Source organism: Pelecanus crispus, chromosome 3 (assembly GCF_030463565.1).
Source record: "Pelecanus crispus isolate bPelCri1 chromosome 3, bPelCri1.pri, whole genome shotgun sequence".
In the NCBI taxonomy this organism is placed as follows: domain Eukaryota; kingdom Metazoa; phylum Chordata; class Aves; order Pelecaniformes; family Pelecanidae; genus Pelecanus; species Pelecanus crispus.
Genome location: NC_134645.1, coordinates 132,069,993 through 132,090,794, shown reverse-complemented (window position 1 = coordinate 132,090,794; position 20,802 = coordinate 132,069,993). Strand labels below are relative to the sequence as shown.

The 20,802-nt window shown below is 51.4% G+C and overlaps 1 protein-coding gene across 1 annotated transcript in view; it reads right to left on the bottom strand.

Moving 5' to 3' along the window:
- Window positions 1–20,802, bottom strand: part of OTOF (otoferlin) — a 120,947-nt gene that overhangs the window by 8,493 nt on the left and 91,652 nt on the right. Inside the window, exons 21-37 of the mRNA XM_075708605.1 lie at window positions 19,559–19,675; window positions 18,188–18,340; window positions 17,518–17,707; window positions 16,995–17,119; window positions 15,738–15,872; window positions 15,085–15,246; window positions 13,143–13,262; window positions 12,295–12,456; window positions 11,840–12,002; window positions 10,776–10,906; window positions 8,122–8,151; window positions 7,324–7,458; window positions 6,852–6,918; window positions 3,995–4,119; window positions 3,175–3,309; window positions 2,136–2,273; window positions 763–890 (exon numbers count right to left, since the gene is read on the bottom strand). Of these exons, the coding sequence (XP_075564720.1) occupies window positions 763–890; window positions 2,136–2,273; window positions 3,175–3,309; window positions 3,995–4,119; window positions 6,852–6,918; window positions 7,324–7,458; window positions 8,122–8,151; window positions 10,776–10,906; window positions 11,840–12,002; window positions 12,295–12,456; window positions 13,143–13,262; window positions 15,085–15,246; window positions 15,738–15,872; window positions 16,995–17,119; window positions 17,518–17,707; window positions 18,188–18,340; window positions 19,559–19,675 (2,216 nt within the window). The remainder of the gene's footprint in view (window positions 1–762; window positions 891–2,135; window positions 2,274–3,174; window positions 3,310–3,994; window positions 4,120–6,851; window positions 6,919–7,323; window positions 7,459–8,121; window positions 8,152–10,775; window positions 10,907–11,839; window positions 12,003–12,294; window positions 12,457–13,142; window positions 13,263–15,084; window positions 15,247–15,737; window positions 15,873–16,994; window positions 17,120–17,517; window positions 17,708–18,187; window positions 18,341–19,558; window positions 19,676–20,802) is intronic.

Here is a 20,802-nt window from a genome sequence, read left to right as displayed (position 1 = left end):
AATTCATTTCATGTTTCCTGGCTTAGTGGCTGCATTACTTTTAACGAAAGTTAATACTAGGAATCATTAAGGTTGGAAAGCACCTCTAAGATCACCAGTTCAACCATCAACCCAACACCCCCATGCCCACTAAACCATGGCCCCAAGTGCCACCTCTGCCCATTTTTTGAACCCCTCCAGGGCTGGGGACTCCCCCACCTCTCTGGGCAGCCTGTTCCAACGCTTGACCACCCTTTCCATGAAGAAATTTCTCCTAATATCCAATCTAAACCTCCCTGGCACAGCTTGAGCCCATTTCCTCTCGTCCTATCGCTTGTTCCTTGGGAGAAGAGACCAACACCCACCTCACTGCACCCTCCTGTCAGGGAGTTGTAGAGAGCAATAAGGTCTCCCCTCAGCCTCCTCTTCTCCAGGCTGAACACCCCCAGCTCCCTCAGCCGCTCCCCATCAGCCCTGTGCTCCAGACCCTTCCCCAGCTCCGTTGCCCTTCTCTGGACATGCTCCAGCACCTTGATCAGATATGGACATCTCTTAAACACCCTTTACTATATTAACCATACCACGGGCAAAGAAGGACAGATGGCTGAAATGAGGATGCCTACACTGCTTGCAAGGAAAGTTCTGGGTGATGAGTCCTGTCTTTTGAGCCCAAGTAGCAGCTGTGGGACGGCTAGGGTGCAGGGTCCAAGGGCTGGAAAGCTTGGCTCAGGCTTAGCTCACCCCTTCCAGGTGCAGACAGGTAACAGGGCTGGGGCAACTCACTTTCCGAAAACAGGGTTCAGCTGCTTGGAGATGTAGTTCTCCTTGTCTTTGATGTCCGTCTTCCCCAGCTTGATGGCAATATAGGGGTCGGCTTTCCCGTTGATGTCAGCTGGGTGAAGGTCTGTGGCCTGTAGAGAACAGATGAGACACATCAGTGCCATTCACAGTAGTGAACAATTCAGGGATGGCCCTGTTCTCCATCCCTGAGACCATCTGGCCTTGCCTGGCCATAGGCATGTAGCTAAGCACTTTGGTCCCCCTAAATACAGTGTCTTGGTTTAAACTGGGGATAAATCCTGCCTTGTGTTAATCGCTGTCCTGGTTTGGGGAGCAACTGGGGCTGGCTGTGTCCACTCAGAGAGATGTAACCACAGTTTCCTTTGGCATCTCTTTCATAAGGGGAAGGAAACAGGCTCCTCTAAAGAAATACCCAGAGCAACAACCTGACCAAGATGTCAAGAAGACTGTCCCCTTCCCCTCTTGTTCTCTCCACTCACTACATCAGGGCCAAGGGTTTCTGGCTTCTCACTATAAAGCAGGTGAGTATCCCCAAACTCTCCAGTCCCAACCTCCATCATGGCACACAACAGCAGATGCCCATGCCAGGACACATCCAGCCAGTGCTGATTGGTGGTGGTGCTGACCAGGCTGGTGTCTACCATTGCAGCCTCAGGCTGTTGGTGATGGCTGGGAGACTTGCTACCCCCATTGGTCAATGGGATGCAGCACTAGATGGAGAATTAGGCTAGTGGGAAACGTAGCCAAAAGTAGGTTGCATCTGTAAAACATCGGGACAAGGTGGTGACAAAGAGCAGCCCAGGTGCTTCTAGCAGGACTGAGATCCCTCTCAAGTGCCTGGCTTCAGTACCTCACATGCTTGGGGATACACGGATGACTAGTTTAGGGGTCAGGAAAGGACTTTTTCCAGCATACACTACATATAAAGAAACGTGCATTAGCTCAGCACGTGTTCAAGGAGGTGCCATGCCCTTCAACGAGGTCTGCCAGACCATGCCAGCTCCCGTTCAGCTCTGCATGTGCTTCACTGAGGTGTCATGGCTATGTAAGGAACCAGCACCTCGCAGTCTTGGCTGATCCAAATTATTCAACTTGAGTTAAGCACTAGGACAGACATGCCAGTCCATCCTACATACCAGAAGGTCTCTAGATCTGGCAGGAGCTTGGATCTGGCTTGCTCCCAGTGCTTGGAGCACACAGCTATGGAGACACCATTCAAGTCCCCATCAATGAGTTGTGTCAGTCCTCTAAGCGCTAAAAATCAACATCCCTACACCTTTGGGACCAGCTCCTGGGTGTGTGCCGTGGAAGGGAGCGCATGATCACGCCTTGCCACACCATGCAGTCATACTCACCCGCACAATATAGACTCGGACCAGCACATTGATGGGGTCGTTGCTGGGGATCCCCTGGAACATGCCAAAGTTTGGGTCGTATCCTGCCTCCTTGGTGATATCATCAGGGAGTGGCACTTTGTAGACACACATGGAGCCCTAGTGCAAAGGAGTGCACAGCCTGATGAGAGTCCTGCTGCTCAGGGGCTCAGGGTAAGCAGACCCATCCCAAACCAGCCTCCCTGAGGACCCAGTCAATATCCTTGACAGGCCAGATCTAGAAAATTCCTCGACCATGCAAGCACCTCTTCAGGGGTTGCAACCATGAGCAGAGAAATTGGACAAAGGGAAGGAGGCCTGCAGAGGAATCAAACTAGCAAGGTGCTCATGGACAGGGATTTCCAAGAGTAAAACTGACAGGAGGACAAAGGCAATGGGAATAAAAGGGTTGATGAGGGATGGGCTGGAAGATCTGGGAACTACCTCATGAAACTGCTGATTTCTACGCTCCCTAAGCATCTGATCCTAGCTAAAGTGAGGAACTGCCTGCTCATCTCCTCTGCTAAGCAAATGAAGGGCAAAACTGGCACCAACAGGCTTCATCTGGCCAGGATCCCACCCTCAAGAAGGTTCTTGTCCAAGAATCTTATAGCTGACATGCTCCTACATTGTGTGGGTCCTGCCAATGGTGCAACATGGCCGTGAGCCCAGGTGACTGGTATTGGTGAAAAATGGTTCACAGAGATAACCCAGGGCAAGACTTATTTCCACAGTGGGCAAGAAGGAGGATCTGCTTTTCTCTTGGCCTTCTGTGAGAATCATCAAGGATCTGTTTGCTTGCAGATCACCATTTCTGTGGATGTGCTCTTTGAAGCTATCTGATTTCTGGCGCTATCTGGGGAGGCTTTCTCTTGCTGCAAGGTGCCTGCAGCTGGGCCAATGCAAATTGGTTTCTATTGCATACAAGTCCTTCTTGCTAAACCATCTTCAGCAGAGAAACATGTTGGCAAGGGCTCCCCAAGCTGCCCCTGCCCTGGCCCAACTCAGCAACCAAACTCACTTTGAACCTCCCCACTATCCGTTCCTCTTCTGTTGCATTGTCATCGTTGTCCCCAATCTTCCCACGGAGCAGGTTGAAGGTGTGCAGCCAGTCCTCAAAGTTATCAAACTCTGCTTCCAGCTCTTTGTTGAAGACCTGAGATGACAGAGAGTTAAAGGAGGGGAATTAGGTAAAAAGGAAAAAAAGGTGAGGAAAAGATACGGTGACTACCCAAGTCAACTCAGAGGGAACATGGACACCTCAGCTCCCAGTGCCCAATTCTCCAGGAAGGGAACCTGTATCTCCAGGGTCGTTGAGTTGGACCTTGATGCCACAAACACCTCCCCGAACTGATAACACACAAGAGGGAAGCTCAGCTGAATGGGCGAGGTGGCTGTCCCCACTCTGCACAAGACCCAGGTTCAACCCCCTTCTGAACCCCAGAATCACAGACTGCATTAATCCTAATAAGCACCATGGGCCAGTACGTTGAACCAGAGCCCATCCCTGCCCTGAGTCCTGGCTGGGCCAGCCATAGCCAGGCTGGAGAACTCTCTCCTCCAGCCTGGGCACATCCGAGCTGCCCCAAGGATGATCCTATCCCAGGGCAACCCCTTTTCTGTAAAGCTTGTTACCTCTGACTCCTTCAAACTACGGAGAGAAGCTGGCAGTCCCAAGGCACATCTCACCTAGGGTTAGATACCCCCAGATAGGCAAGGTGCCTCATGCAGGGTTGAGCCATCCTGCTCTGATCTCCAGGTGGCTGGGACTGCCATCCTGCCAGAATTCCAGCCTGCCACTGAGCAGGCAGGGTCTCCTCCTCCCCTGCCAACACACGCACCTTCAGTTCGTCAATCTTCTGCTTGTTCTTCTTCTCAGCAGGCTCAGGGGCTGACTGTTGCTTCTTTTTCTTATCGTCTTTGGGTGCCTTGGACTTCTCCTTGTTCTTCGCCTGACCCTTGGAGCCTTTCATGGGAGAGTCATCAAGTTTAATTTCTGAGTCCGAGGGGAAGTGGTGGGGAGGGAGGAGATGGAAATGAGGGTGAGGAAGGGTGGGGGAGACAGGGAGGGAGGGGACTTGATCAAAGTCCTTCAAACAGGAGGAGCATGAAAGCTGACAGCTGCTACTGCCTGCAACTCCCATCCCAGCACTCTCCTGTCTTTCCTTGACTCTGGCCACTGCTGCCCAGGTCACAGCATCTCCAGGAGCCCAGAGGTCTCTGTGCAGGGAGCTTCCAAAGCTGACCTGAGCAGAAGTCATTTAGAGGACTACAAAACATGGACTGAGAGTACTAGTCTCTGGCCAGCTTCAACAGCAGTGAGAAGACCTGATCCTGCCCACAGTATCTCTTTTTCTTCCTTTTACTGGAGGCTTTTCCTGCTGATATGCAGCCTGGAGAATAAACCCCCAGCCTAGGTATCAGAGAGGGGACAGTGCTTGATGCTCAGCACCAGAGCACAGGCTGCTGCCCTTAAAGAGGTGTTGCTCATGAGCAGCTGCACTGACAGGTTCTTTGGGTCTCCATTCAGAGTAACCACCAGCCAGGGACATCAACTACATGAGGAACAGGCTGCCTGGAAAGGCACGTTTAAGCTGCGCCAGAGGAGGTTTAGGTTGGAAATTAGGAAAAAATTTCTTTACGGAAAGGGTGGTCAAGAATTGGAACAGGCTGCCCAGAGAGGTGGGGGAGTCACCATCCCTGGAAGTGTTCAAAAAACGGGTAGATGTGGCACTTGGGGACATGGTTTAGTCTAGTCTACCCTTGATTGGCTTAGAGTAGACTTGGTAGTGTAGGTTAATGGTTGGACTGGCTGATCTTAAAGGTCTTTTCCAACCTCAACGATTCTATGAAAGAACCCTTCTCCCACCCCTCTACAATCCCCATCCCTCACTGCCTCTGCCAGTTTTCATGACTGCTGGGCAATGCAGGTGGGGACAGACAGATGACAACAAAGACTTAATGTGGAAGAGGAAAGGAGGGAGGAATGGGAGTGCCAAGGGGAAATGGACCCTTCGCAGAAGACAAAAAGAAAACAATGGGGACACACACACACAAGACACCCCCCAGCAGCCCTGCCATGACAGCAAGCCCAGGAAGAAGCTGCTCAGAGTTGTGTCCAAGCTCAGCAAGACCCGGCCTCATCTTTCTCATCGTATGAAGACTAGTCTTCCAAAAGAAATCAGGCCCCGTATTTTTCTCAGCTAATGGGGAGACCTTATCGCTCTCTACAACTGCCTGAAAGGAGGTTGTAGTGAGGTGGGGTCTGTCTGTTCTCCCAAGGAACAAGCGATAGGACAAGAGGAAATGGCCTCAAGCTGTGTCAAGGGAGGTTTAGGTTGGATAGTAGGAAAAATTTCTTTACTAAAAGAGTGGTCAAGCATTGGAACAGGCTGCCCAGAGAGGTGGGGGAGTCCCAGTCCCTGGAGGCATTCAAAAAACGGGCAGAGGTGGCACTTGGGGACATGGTTTAGTGGGCATGGGGGTGTTGGGTTGATGGTTGGGCTGATGATCTTGGAGGGCCTTTCCAACCTCAGTGATTCCTGGTTTTACTTTCATGAAAAAATAATGCAGCCACCAAGCCAGGAAACATGAAATTCTTCCTCTCCCCTGAATTGGTTTAGTGTTGGACTTGGTAGTGTTAGGTTAATGGTTGGACTGGATAATCTGAAAGATCTTTTCCAACCTAAATGATTTGATGATTCTATGATTTTACATTTGCCCAGGCATGACAGCAACCCACTGTCATGGGGATGCAGGACATATGAAGAGTGTGAGTGAAAGTCCTCAGGAAAACCCCTCCAAGCCCTGCTGGTGGGACTGACAAGGAACCTCCAGACTGCAATTGGACAAAGTCACCCTTGACCAACATGTCCCAACTCACCAGTGTTCTTGGCCCACATCACTTGTGGTACAAAATTCATCTCACCCAACTTTAGACATCTGCAACACTCCATCTGAGCTACAGACCCCCTGACCTCCTTCAGAGCAAAGCACATTTAAGGGCACAATTCATCTGATCATAACATAGCATTGAAAATAGGTCAGAGAACTTGCCCTGAAAGTATGTATTTTTCTTCCACTGCCTGTGCTAGAACAGCAGCAAGGAGGCCTCTACAGGTAGGTAAAAGCACTCAGATTAGATGAATCCCAGATCTTTTGTCTGGTTGAATCTTCCCTTGTAAAACTGGAGCAAAATTTTAAAAAGAAAATTTAAGCCTCCTGCAAAATGACAATGGAAAACCCCATGAAGGTGGTTTAGAAGTACCTATTACTTGGCGTGTTCAACAGACTTCAAGTACACTGTCCTATAACTAACACATCTGCACGGCCAAAGTGACGGGACTTTTAATGACATACTAAATGACATACTAACTCATCATTGCACAAAAATGTCCTCAGACAACATGGATCCCGGTCACTAGCCTGCATTACTTGCACATGGCCTTCCTCCCAGCACGGATGGGTTGGAGGCTGCCACAATACCATGTTCTGATTTGGATTCACCTGGCATTAGCATGTTAGCCAAACACAGCCCACACCAGGCTTGCATTCACAAAAAGTGATCCTGCACGGGGATGTACAACATGCTGTGAGCATCTGGTTTTGCAGAAGAGCAATGGCATGCTCCAAAAGGGGTGTTCAAGCACCAAAAGGAGTCCCGGTCCTACCTTTCCCTGCCATGCTCCCCCTGCTTACCCTCTGCAATCTCCATTTCTTCCTTCTCCTCCGCTTCTGCTGCGGCTGCTTCCTGCTGCCGGAGTTGCTGGGGAAGAAATGAGGTGAACAGGGAGTGGGTGCTTGTGCCAAGGTCTCTGTGCTCGCTGGAAATGCCTAGCCCAGGGTCACGGCTCGCTCTTCCCATCTGAGCTGTGAGCGAGGTTCTGGCAGTGCTGGAGAAATCGAAGTTGCTCAGTGCAGCCTTGAGCACTGATGCTGTTAAATACCTGTGTCTGAACACAAACCAGTTCACCCAGAGTGCACCCAAGGAAGAGGAATCCTGCTCAGCTCTGCCAGATAAAAAAGAGCCTTGCTGATGGTCAGGGAGGTTAGCAAGGGAAGCAGCACGGCCCCAAGCCTTTGGAAGTAGCAGGAAATAAGTGAGACCTCGCAAGCAGGAAACGTTTTCTTCTTCCCCCCTACATACACCCCTCCTCTGCTCTGCACCCACCTCCTTCATGGTCTCAATTGAAGCGAAATACTTGGACCACCAGTCCAGCATGCTCTCGTCTGGCTCCTCCTCTTCCACTTCTTCTCCTCCTCCACCTTTCTTCTTCTTTTTCTTTTTCTCCTTCTCTTCCTCAGACTTCAGGGACAAGGGAAGTAACGACAGAGAAGAAGAGGGATCAGATGGAAGTGAAACGTCTCTTGAAGTGCAAAGGTGGTGGGCGAAGCGCCTGAGAAGGCAGAACCCTCCTGGCTGGGTGGCCTCCTTAGAACTTTCCCCCTTCTACAGCCGCAGACACTGAGGCACAGAGCAGCAGAGCAAGACGCCCAAGGCCCCACAGAGACACAGTGTCCCAAGACATCCCCTCCTGACCATCATCCCTTTCATCCGTGCATTTCCCACACTACAGCACCTGAATCTTACACGGTAGCAATCCTCCCTCTGCCCGGCAAAGTGCCCTGGGTCCACCTAGTGCTGCAATAAAGCCTTTTGCAGCCGGTACCTGGTTGTGGTGGGAATAACCAGCATCTCTCCCACAGGGTGCTGCCTGCCCTGCTCCTCCTGGCACAGCCAGGCTGAGAAGCGCTGGCCCAGAAGAGCTTCCCAATCTGCAAGGACCAGGCCACTGCCATATCTATTGATGAGACAACTCTGCTCTGTCTCTGCCTTGGGACGAAGGGACGCTGGTACCCGCCTGTCTTGGGGTTGGGGAGGATGTGTGGTCTGTTGAAAGCCACGCAGAAGGGTTGGACAGGGAGTGGAAGGCTGGGAGCAGGGATGCAGAGCAGATCCGTCACTTACCACATCCACCTTCACCACTGCGTCGGAGTTCTGTCACCCGGGATGGAAGGGCACAGGGAGAGGGAGAGCAGGTTAGCAGCACAGCCTCAGCCGAGTACAAATACACACTGGCACAAGCATGCACTAGAAGTCACAGACAGCTCCCCAAGGATGAACCATAGAATCATAGAATCGTTTAGGTTGGAAAAGATCTTTAAGATCATCCAGTCCACATTAACCTAACACTACCAACTCCACCACTAAACCAGTTCAGGGGAGAGTAGCAATTTCATGTTTCCTGACTTGGTGGCTGGATTAGTTTTTAATGAAAGTAAAGCCAGGAATCACTGAGGTTGGAAAGGATCGCTAAGACCATCAGCCCAACCATCAACCCAACACCCCCATGTCCACTAAACCATGGCCCCAAGTGCCACCTCTGCCCATTTTTTGAACCCCTCCAGGGCTGGGGACTCCCCCACCTCTCTGGGCAGCCTGTTCCAATGCTTGACCACTCTTTACGTGAAGACGTTTCTCCCAATATCCAATCTAAACCTCCCCTGATGCAACTTGAGGCCATTTCCTCTCTTCCTATCGCTTGTTCCTTGGGAGAAGAGACCCAACACCCACCTCACTGCAACCTTCTTTCAGGTAGCTGTAGAGCACGATAAGGTCGAAGAAGAAACTGAATGCCTTGAATGAAGAGCCCTGGCTGGGAAAGCTCTCCATACAGGGGAGATGTCTGCTGTGACACACACCCCGAATCCATCTCCACATGGGAGATATCTCTCTTGCACTCTGCTAAGGGAGACCCCCAGTCCCTGACAGTGTGGGATTGGGTCTGGAAAGACACTTTGGCCTTGTGGATCACACCTCTCTGCTCTCTTGGAGCTTTTCTTGTCTATCTAGGAAGGTCTGCAACCTACTGTGGTAGATTTCAAGAAGCATGTGGGTGCTGGCATGTTCCAGACATTACCCATGCACGCATATCCTTTAGCTCCTATTGCATGAAGCTGTGTGAGCAGACATACATGATAGAGCTTCTTGTGCACACAGGAGGAACTCTACAGATAAGTGCATGTGTAAATGCACCAGGGACCTTGTGGGGGGTGTGTGTATGTATCTGTACATGTGCTTGCGAGGCTTTGTATGCACCATAGCCTTTCTGTAAATGCGCACGTGAGGGGTGATGCATATGCATTCAGTCTGGAGAAGAGGAGGCTGAGGGGAGACCTGATCACTCTCCACAGCTGCCTGACAGGAGGGGGTAGGAAGGTGGGTGCTGGTCTCTTCTCCCAAGGAACAAGCGATAGGACGAGAGGAAATGGGCTCAAGCTGTGTCAAGGGAGGTTTAGATTGGATATTGGGAGAAATTTCTTTACTGGAAGAGTGGTCAAGCATTGGAACAGGCTGCCCAGAGAGGTGGGGGAGTCCCAGTCCCTGGAGGCGTTCAAAAAACGGGCAGAGGTGGCACTTGGGGACATGGTTTAGTGGACATGGGGGTGTTGGGTTGATGGTTGAACTGGTGATCTTAGAGGTGCTTTCCAACCTTAGTGATTCCTGTTTTTACTTTCATGAAAAAATAATGCAGCCACCAAGCCAGAAAACATGAAATGAATTCTTCCTCTCCCCTGAATTGGTTTAGTGGTGGAGTCGGTAGTGTTAGGTTAATGGTTGGACTGGGTGCTCTTCAAGGTCTTTTCCAACCTAAACGATTCCATGATTCTATTCTATGATATTTGGAGCCCACAACATGCCTGTAGGCACATGTATGCACATGTGCTGCTTGTCTCGGGGGGGGGGGGGGGGGTGGGCGTGTGTGTGCATGTTGCTGCAAAGAGCCTCCTACAAAAAGAAATCTGTTTCTTTTTGCAGAGGAAGCTCTGGAACGAATATGAGAAGGAACTGAAATTCCTGTTCTGGGCAAGAAAATGGGCACAGGCACATTCAGTGCATGAATAAAGCCTGATACCTCTGGGACACATTGCCTCTCCAATGCATACAGTGCCCAATTTCCAGGGCAAGCACACTAGGTCTAAAGAGTTTTGGCTGCCTCAGACTGACTCTGTGTGCCTGGATCAGCTCTGTGCCACGTGTATCTGCTGTGTCCTGTACGGCTCAGGCTTGCTGTACAGTGGTTGTGCAGCAACACCGCGCTGACCACCCATCTGGACTGCTGAACGGGCATTTCAAAGAGCTGACGTAGCTGTTTGAATGCCTCAAAACTATTGTAAAAAGGAAAAAGTATCAGGGAAATCCATGTGACCCTGGCTGCTTGCAGAGACTGCGTAGCGTGCAGTGCTTTGAAAGGGGAGGATCGCTGCAGCTGTGCAGATGGGGAATTTCTGATGGCTCACTTGTGTGTCTGCCTTGGTCACAGGCAGGGACAGGGCTGTGCTCATTCCCATCCAACCGTTTTTGAAAGAGAACATAAAGCTGTCTAATGTGCATAGCCCAGGACAGCCCTTTTCTGGGCAGCAAGCACCAGCTAATTTCAGCCAGGACAGAAAGAGGCCAATTTGTAGAACTGACAATGACCCAAGGCCCTTCATTCCAGCCATCAGCCCAATCCCATGTTCAGCAGGACAAGGCGGCCTCTGTTTGGGTGGAATTCCTCAGAGATTGGCAATTCAGTGAGAAAAGAGATGCTAAAGTGGTGCTGACATACGGATACTCACAGCATCCAGCTTCACCATCGTCTCCATCTTCTTGATGGGAACCTCAGGTTCCATATTGACAACGATCTCCCCTGTGGGGCGAGAGCAATGGGCCCTGTTGGCCATTGCCAGACAGCCATTGAGGTGTTTAGCTGGACAGAGGACAGAGAAAGAGAAAGAACAAGAGAGAAGGATAGCGTAGAGGAGAAACTGAGAGCTCAGGTGAGATCCTACAGAGCTCATGCAGGAGTGATGTGTGACCACCTTGTTCAGAGAAGAGGTGGAAATGAGCACAGGCCCTTACAGCATGACTAAAAAACCCTTCCACAGCAAAGGAAAGAAGATGATTATGAAAGGATTGGCTTTTTCACCCTCACCAGCCTCCAGAGGAGAAGCAGCAGAGAAGATGATTTCCCTGAAGGTATCAGCTAGCATGGAAACAACCACAGGTCCAGACCTCTGGCTGTAACCAGGGATGGCCACTGGCAATCCCCCCACAGACCTTCTGTCTTTGCCCAGCCAAGAGTGCTTCCACTTCTACCAAGGACTGGGAGGAGACGAGCAATTCCTGCAGCTCACCAAGCCCTCGGCTGCTGTGCTGGGTGCAGGGAAAGTGGGTTTGTGATGGTTTTCACTGTGGGTGCTGATAGATGGGGTGGTGGTTGGGACTGAGAATGTGGCCTCAGTCTGTAGCTTTCTAGTCTTTACTCAAATAATAGCAGCAGCAAGCACGGAGCATGACAAATTCAGCTCCTAGTCTTGAGGAACTTTTGGGGAGCGTAGAGTCATGAAGCTGCAGAGACGTTAGAGGTCAACCAGACTTTCTTGTCTTACAGGTATCAGGGGGAGCAAGCAGTTATCACAATGAGACCCACAGATCAAAAAATCAAAGGGGAATCATGGCCTCACACCCTGTGCCTTCTCGCCCCCTTGACCCAATCCATGAAGCACTGCTTGCTTAACAAGCAATATTCCATAGTCCTTACAACCCTCTACCCATCTCCCTCTTCTCCTTGCCCCTCAGTTGTGTGCGATGCCCCACCAATGACCCGTACCAGCCAGGTCCCCACGCCCCAGCCTGGTACCTGTCATATTCCAGTGCTGGGTTTTCTTATCTGGTGGGCGGTAGATGAACTTTCGGAGGGAGCTGACAGTGTGGGACCCCACCAGGGTGTAACGCCCGAAAGCCCGGCAGTCCACCACACGGATGTTGAGGGGTGGGTGGAGCAGCTCATTCTCTGGGAGGTCCTGGGAAGCAAAGGTGTGCTGGTCATCAAGGGTCAGGTGTGGGCTGTGGGATGTCTACATTGGCAGTTGGAAAGGCCAGTAGGGACTAAAACAGGGCTCATGTTGGAGGAAGAGGTCTGGAGCTGCTCCAGTATGGCTTGGGAGCCTTCAGACAAAGGCCATCACCAACTGGTATGGAGGTCATGTCCTCCATTGCTGTGGGGAAAATGAAGCAAGGGGCTAGGAGCAATGGTTTAGGCTCCAGAAAATCTGGGTTTCAGCTGAGGGCTCAGGGGGAAGAGGAAACACTCACCACTTCAAACCACTTGACCAAAGTGCTGAAGTTGGGGTTTTTCTTGTAGTTCTGGATGAGGGCTGACTGGACCCCCTTCCCAGCACACTCGATGTCCACCCGGGGCCGGTCCACCTGGGCCAGGTTCACTCTCTTCAGATCCCTCAGCCCCCAAAACAAGATCTAGGGCAGGAGGAGGAGAAGGAAAAGCATGAGTGTGAGAGGGACTGCCCCTGGCTGGAGCCAGGCTGGAGCCAAAGGAGTTGGTTCTCCACATCCCCCAGGAGAAGGGACTTTGCTGAAAAAAGTCATCACCTGGGCAGTGGTAGATCCCTAAGGTATCCTCTCCTCCTCCACATGGCTCAGGGCTGCAGCACAGTCTCTCTCTGACACCCCACACCTGATCTGCAGCAGCCTAAGATCTCCAACCTGCTGCCCTCAACAGTCCCTTTTCTGCCTTTCTCCCTTTCTAGCCTTTTTCTGCCATGGGACTCCATAGAGCAGGACCAGACCAGCTTTGTCCACCTACAGTGGTTCTTGATTCAGCGCTGGCATCATTTTGTCAAAATGGTATCTGTATCACTGGGGAAACTGGCCTCTCCCTTCTTAGGATAACAGACTGCCACCATGACCAAAGTTCCCCTAAACCAAGATTTTTTCCACCTTCTGATTCCCCATGACTGTATTCACCTTGCACATCAGAGGAACAAGATTTGTTTAACCAGCTGCAGATGTGTGGAAGACCAGTCTTAGTGCCCAGCTAGTCATCAGAACCTCAAAGATCCCTCCTGGCCTTCAAACACCCATCGACAGGCTCTCTTGCCTCACGTAAGGCTGAACATCAAAATTTGGTGCTCCAAGGCATTTACCTCCACTCTGTATTTACTCAGCACTGGCCGAATCCCCAGTGGCACTGGCAGGATGGGGCCCCGGTCCATGTCTGTGGGGCCATCGATTGGTGGCAGGTCTGACTTGCCCCCAGGGCCAATCTGGAAGAGATGCAGCATGGATTAGGATCTGTTCCTTTGAGCTGGTGCTCAGCTGCTAGGAAGCATTTTTTTGTCAGTCTCAGCTGTAACCGGCACAGCCTGGCCTCATGCATTGGGTCTGCACTGTCTCAGAGGGTGCAGGAACAACTTCTCAGCCCACCAACACACCCCAGTCCCAGGGCTGTTCCTTCTCCGCCTGCAAGGAGTTGCATCTGGCTGGGTTGGGTGTGAAGAGATGCAGAAATGGTCCACGAGCTCAGCCCAGGAGCAGATTTCAGGTCCCATTTTGAACCCGGGGCATGAGGATGATCAAGTATCCCATGTGAGCCAGTCCCTAGAGAAACCACCCCACTGCAAGGAAAGTTGGAGAAAAAAAAAAAAGGGCTTGCATGAGCACCTGCCCTGGCAGGCAAAGGAGACAGGACAAGCATCTTGGGGAATGGGACACCAGGCTCAGCAGCAGCCTGCAAGGCTGCCGTGATCTTGCCATCGTCATAGGGCATCTGCGGACATTGCAGACAGACAGACAGGCGTGTAAAGCAAAGTCTCCTTTGAAATAAAGGGGACACCCAGAGGTGGAGGGAGCACGCAGTCCCCAAGGGTCCACTTCCCCAGGCACTGCGGGCTCCCGGCACACACAGATGCGAGGCCAGCCTTGGGACCACTGCCCCTGGCTGGTGCTCAGCTGCGTTAGAGGTGTCTGTAGCAGGTCAGTCTGTTACCTGGAAATAAAGCTCCCAAAACCAAAACTGGTTCTGAAAGGAGATATTGCTTTATTCTGCGCAGGGTGCAAGGTGGAAGAACACCACAAATCAAGCCCACCAAGTTTGGATTCCATTCCCTTATTTATACATTGAATATACAATTCCCACACCTTTCTAATACATAATCATTAACCTGTCTTCGTGCGCTCATCTTCATTGGTTAACAGTTTTCTCGCATAGTCTTTAAAGCCATAGTGTCTTTTTAATTCACTGCGCTTGCGCAGGAGGAGTGGGGGGTACTTGCTTCAGTCCTTAATCGGGTTGGTGGTCGCGATCTCCCCCTGCCCGAATTACCTTTTACCCAGTTTCTCCTATTTTGTGCATGCCTGTTTGTGCTACCGTCCCCTTATCTTTGAAGGCCAGCAACCAGCCACTTAGCCATTCTCCCTTCCTTCTTACATTTTATCAGTGTAGCAGAACGTGCATTACTTCACTGCTACTCCAGGACTATATTTCATTAGTATAACAAGATCTACTACTTAAAGGCAACAACTCCTTGCACATCCGAACCCACCAGCACTGCGCTGAATTTGCTGGGGCCACTCTCTTTTCAGCTGGGAGGTCTCATGCTCCCTGCGCACCAGGAGTCTGCCGAGACACACCCATACAGAAAGGAAGCATGAAAGCAGGAAGGTTTAAGTCTGCTACCCCCACAGGCTAAAATTTCACCATATTCTTGCGATGCTGCTATGAATTCACACCTTCACACCCCGTTTTCCTGAGACCTTCTAACTGGCATCTCTGAGAACACCGGGACTCCCCATATCTCAGTGGTAATGAAGAGTTTGGGCTAACGCAACACTTCTAGTGGGGTGTCCTGTTCAGCAGGATGCATGGGACTCACAGCCCATCATCTTGAGCTGCATAACTGGGCAGGAACTGCCCTCTCACAGGGTTAGTAGCAGTGCTAAACCCTTGTAGCTTTTCTAGGGTGCATGAACTACCCGCTCCTTGCAGCACCTAGAGATATATAAGCACAGGTTAAGCCTTGCTCCCTTGCAAACCTCCCTCCCATCCTTTCCCTCCCTCGGTCTGGGGTGGCTTTGGCCAGCTGGTACCTGGAGCAGCTCGAAGGCAGCCAGCAGGTCGCCCGCTGTGGAGTTGCCCCGGTAGATCTGGTAGTACTCCAGCTGTGGGGGGAAGCGCGGCGGGCAGTAGTGCTCATCCGACATCTTCACCACTGGTTTAGCAAAGGTGCGGCCCATGAAGTCAGCTTTGCCCTGGAGAGGTGAAGAGAACACTTGGGTTTGCTGACCCAACACGAGGTCTCCCAAGTTAGTCCCACAGCTCTCCCCATCGCGGTGAGAACAGGACCAGCCCAGTGGGCCTGGGACACCAAAGCTCGGTGCCAGATTTCACTCCTGGCTTCTTCAAACAAGGTGAAGGAGGTGGCCTAGGGCTGGGACAGCAAGGAGGCCAGGGCTGAGAAGCTTTTCTAAAGGGAAAGGCTGAGGTAATGTCTCCTTGGCCCCAGCCTCACAAAAGCTCTTGCTTCACTCTCCAAAAATAAAATATCATTAAGTTGAGCCTGAGATCTAACGAGCAGCAGAGGCTCCTAGTCCATACCATGGGAGATGTGGAGGGACCATCTTCCAAGGGTCAGGAGAAAAGCTACTTCTCACATCCTCTGCACCATCTGCCTTGCCTCCGACTCAGGAGTGATTGTAGCATCTCAATAATAAACATTTTCCTTTGCTGGGATTCATCTTACCACTGTGTCCTGGTCATAGATCTCAATGACAATTATGGGAGGGTCATCCCGCATCTCATGGGCCTCTCCATACAGCTCCACATTGTCGAAGACCAGCAGTTGGTCCCAGGTTGGGCAAAGGGTCTCATTGAGAACCTGGAAGAATGGGAGAGAGACTTACTGCTCCAGGTAGGGCCTAAGGCCCTGGGCAAGGGCAGCAGACAGGGCGCTGGTCTGAGCTGCCTGGCAGCACTAGTGGGATGCTGCACATTTTTTTTGGCCTGGTGAGGCATGGGATATCTCCTAAGGACCCTTCTGAGAAAAAAACCCAACAACAGGCAAGCAGACACTATTTCCAGTGTCCACCAGGCTTCCTAAAGCTTGGCAGCCCTCAGCCTGGGAAGGGAAGGCACAGAAGTCTGGACCACAAGCCTTATGAGGAGTGGCTGAGGTTGTTCAGCCTGGAGAAGAGGAGGCTGAGGGAAGACCTTAACGCTCTCTACAGCTCCCTGAAAGGAGGTTGTAGTGAGGTGGGGGTTGGTCTCTTCTCCCAAGGAATAAGTGATAGGATGAGAGGAAATGGGCTCAAGCTGTGCCAGGGCAGGTTTAGATTGGATATTAGGAAAAATTTATTCACAGAAAGGGTGGTCAAGCATTGGAACAGGCTGCCCAGAGAGGTGGGGGAGTCCCCATCCCTGGAGGGGTTCAAAAAATGGGCAGAGGTGGCACTTGGGGACATGGTTTAGTGGGCATGGGGGTGTTGGGTTGATGGTTGGGCTGATGATCTTAGAGGGCCTTTCCAACCTTAGTGATTCCTGTTTTTACTTTCATGAAAAAATAATCCAGCCACCAAGCCAGGAAACATGAAATGAATTCTTCCTGTCCCCTGAATTGGTTTAGTGGTGGACTTGGTAATGTTAGGTTAATGGTTGGACTGGATGATCAAGGTCTTTTCCAGCCTAAATGATTTGATGATTCTACGAAAAACCGCTTCAGCTTGCTCCAGTTTCTCCTAACCAGGCAGGTGAATTGTGGCCACAGGACAGCTGTTTGCTGGTGCGGGGGACATGTTGTGAAGGTGCTCCTGGGGAAGGTGCTCCTGGAGACAGTCAAGCCCCAGTGCTCTGGCTGCTTTTCCACCCCAGGACCTCATGATCAACCTAATCCTTGATTCACTAGCAATCACGAGACCTGTGGCAGGGGAGCAGGATGGAGAGCTGATGGGACATGCAACGCCAGAGCCCAGCCCAGCCCTCCAGGTCAGGAGATGGTGTTTACCTCAGTGCATTGGCTCTGGGAGATGAAGAAGACTCGTGCGAAGGGGTCCGAAAGGCCACTGCTGTCGGCTGCAAATAAACTCCTGGCTTGGTACATGTGGGCTCGCAGCTGGAAAACCTGCTTCTCTGCAAGAGAAAGGGGAAGGGAGACAGCTTGATTCGCAACCCCGGAGCGCAGCCATGGGGCTCAGTCTGCAGAGCGATGTCTTGGGGGCACGCTTTTGCTCAGGGCCAGCACTGATGAAGGATATAGGCTCAAAGAGTCAGTCCTGAATGGATATGGACTTCCTCAGCATCCCGGTCACCAAGTGCAGAATGACAGCTAATAATGGGGTAGGGAAGAGGGTGCACAGTTCCCATGCCCCAGCTCCCCATGGGAGCAGTGGGGGACCTCAGACTGGGACAACTGGAATTATTTCCCTTTTAGCTCCTGGAAGAGCTTGGCCCAAGCGGTGTCCAGCCAGGCTCCCTCCTGCCCTCTCCATGTCCTGTGCCCAGACCCACTGCAGTCAGGAAGTTCTTACTGGTGTAAAGGAGGCTGATGGGTGGGAAGGACAGCAGGTTTTGGCCTCTGGCAGTCTTCTTCTCCTCAAAGCCACAGGGCAGGCCACTCAAGAAGTCTTTGCGCTGTTTGTTGAGGCCCAGCCACAAGTATATCTCCATCTTGGCCTGAACTGTCCAGCCAGCAGGTCCAAAGCCCCTCTTCCCAGGTAGCTGGGCACAAAGGACAGAAGAATTTACATGGATATAGAGAAGGCCTTAGAGATGGACAGACCACCTCTTGCAGCATTCAACTCCTTTGGTGCATTGCTTGTATCGCTGCCCCTTAAAACTAGGGACCCAGCCCTCAACATTTTGGATCATGACACTACTCTGGCTCATGCATTATCTTCTTCACACCACGTTGGCTTCCTCTTTCTAAGCCAGCATCCTCTTTTGTGGCCAGCTGGATCAAACATCTCCCTCCTTCCAAACATTTCTCACTTACTGGACTGGGTAAGATCAGTGGTTCACACTTCCTAGAAGCAAACTTCCACCCCTACCAGCAGAGTATGGGTCTGTTTTGTCTACTATTCAAGCCCCAGCAAAATTGGATACACAACTCTCTCATCTTCATCTCCCATCCTCCCAGACTGTCCTTCCTCCATCTCCCTCCTCTTGGCTGCAGTTTCCCCAGAAAAGACAGATCGGCACCTTGAGGAAGATGGTCTTCACTTTGGCGCAGTCCTTGCCCATCTCCTCATCCACAATGGAGTAGAGGATATCCTTGGAAGGGACGCGGGCATAGGCGATGCGCTTGTTGTTGCTCATCATCCAGATGAAGATGTCGGGAATAGTGTGCTGGGGCTGCGAACACCAGCGAAGGGCCCTGTCAGTGTCTCAGCTCTTTCTGACCACTGAGGCAACAGTGGGGCTGGAGACCTTCAGAAGGCAAATTCAACAGATGCCACAGGAGATGGGTGTAGCTATTGCCACATCAGGGCCATTGAAATGGTTTTGAGCCTCCCACTGCAGAAGATTTTCTGCTTAAGAAAAGCTGCTCAGAGCTAAGATCAGCAGGGTGAAGCCTAGCAGGAAAGAAACTGGGATTTACATTTGTTCTAGTTTTTTTTTTTTAAAAAAAAAGTGGATTAAAAGACTAAAGATTTTCCTTTTCTCTTCATTCAATGGCCATGGGGACTGTGGGGCAGGGGCCATACCTTCATTCCTTACTATGGAAGAGGTTCCCTGTCTGGACATGCCCCATCACACCTTAAAGTCTGGTTTACGTTCAGCTGTGGTGGTCAAAGCGAAGGAAGGCCTGGCTGAAACAAGGGACCCGCAGTCGAGGTTGGGAGCCTGCCATGGGAGATGAGAACAGGAGGTGCAACAACTACAGCTCCCGTGAGGGCCAGTAACACCCAACGGCTGACCCCGTCCTAAACTGTAAAAATTATCAGAGGAATGGTGTAATTTTCTAAAAGAAGGAAAAAATATTTTGCAGATATTTGGAAAATATTTCCTTTAGAAATGCTGTGAGCAGCTGTGATAGGTTGGATATTATCTCTTACACATTGGAGTGAAGCAAGAGTACACTGCAGCAATAAAAATTAGATGGTTTGAATTCTGCGAGAGGACAGAGCTTTATCCCACAGCCCTTTGAAGAGCCACTTTAACAACTCCCTACCTAGCCAGGGTCAGAAACGGCTCCCTGCTGCTGACTTTAACGCCGTGTGGACACGTGCCACCATCTGATGACTGATCCCCCAGGGAATTGCATGGCCTTGCCACGGCTGAGGCTGGCAGAAATGCCTTCAGCTCAGCTGCAAGAGGACCCAGCTCTCTTACAGGCTGGGAAGGGCTCTTAAATTTGTTTTAGCGCTGACTCGTTCCAACCCAGCAGCGCACAGGCAAGCCTGGGAGGACGGGGCAGTGCGTAGACTTTGAGTGTCTCCTTGCACAAGACCTGGGTCACTGGGGACCTCTCCTGCCTAGAGGGTTTGCAGAGAGGTCTCCATCCATCCCAGGCTGCTGTTGGCATGCTCTGACCCAGACAACACGCTCTCTCCATGCAAAGGGACTCACCTCATCCACCAAGAACCGGAGTTTCTGCAGGAAGTTTTGCACCAGCTTCAGCTTGTCTTTCATGGTATTCTTCTTCACCTGCGACCGCAGAGTCGTGGCTTGCTGCCCCATGTTCTCCTGTGGTTAAAGGGGAGCCCAGGACATCACGTAAGCAAGAGCAGAACAGAGCACAGAGAAGGGAGCAGCACCAGGCAGGTCCCCAGTGTTTAGGAAGGGGTGGTGAGGAGCCAGATGCCCTAATCCCACCACGCACATCCTGATGATGGTACTTCTGACACCTGTTCGTCACCCTTGGCAGGATGCAGGGAGGGCAGGGCCCCTGACAGTGCAGAGACATCTGTCCCAGTGGAAGGTACACAGGACAGAGAGGTGTCAGCTGTGCTTAGGGCATTTTGGGGTGGCTTCAAGCCTGGTGTTAAGGCTAGTCTCTCCCCTTCTGCTGACCCTGCTGTAATTCAGCACCTGACAGTTCAGAAAAGGGGACGTGGAGGCTTTCACATGTTAAATTCATCATTCTGTAGGATGCAGCTGGCTACTGAAGCTGGTGCCCTTGGCTGTGCCAGCTGGATAAGTCACCTGCTTTTTGTACATCTCTTTTGCACCTCCAACTCCTTTGCAAGGAGCTGGGCTACCAGCCCCAAACATCTAGGCTATATCTACCCCTGGAGCAGCTGTGCAGGCTCCTCTGAGAGGAGGTTGCAGTGAGGTGGGTGTTGGGCTCTTCTCCCAGGGAACTAGCAATAGGATGAGAGGAAATGGGCTCAAGTTGCATCAGGGGAGGTTTAGGCTGGATATCGGGAGAAATTTCTTCACGGAAAGAGTGGTCAAGCACTGGAACAGGCTGCCCAGAGAGGTGGGGGAGTCCCCAGCCCTGGAGGGGTTCAAAAAATGGGCAGAGGTGGCACCTGGGGACATGGTTTAGTGGGCATGGGGGTGTTGGGGTGATGGTTGGGCTGATGATCTTAGAGGGCCTTTCCAACCTCAGTGATTCCTGGTTTTACTTTCATGAAAAAATAATGCAGCCACTAAGCCAGGAAACATGAAATGAATTCTTCCTCTGCCCTTAAAGGGTTTAGTGGTGGACTTGGCAGTGTTAGGTTAATGGTTGGACTGGATGATCTTAAAGATCTTTTCCAACCTAAATGATTCTATGAAATTCTGTCTATAAATTACTGCTTCCCAGTTTCCTCAGCTGTTCGACAGCAATACAGCTCCTCCTCCATGCTCCCGTCTTTCTTTCCAAG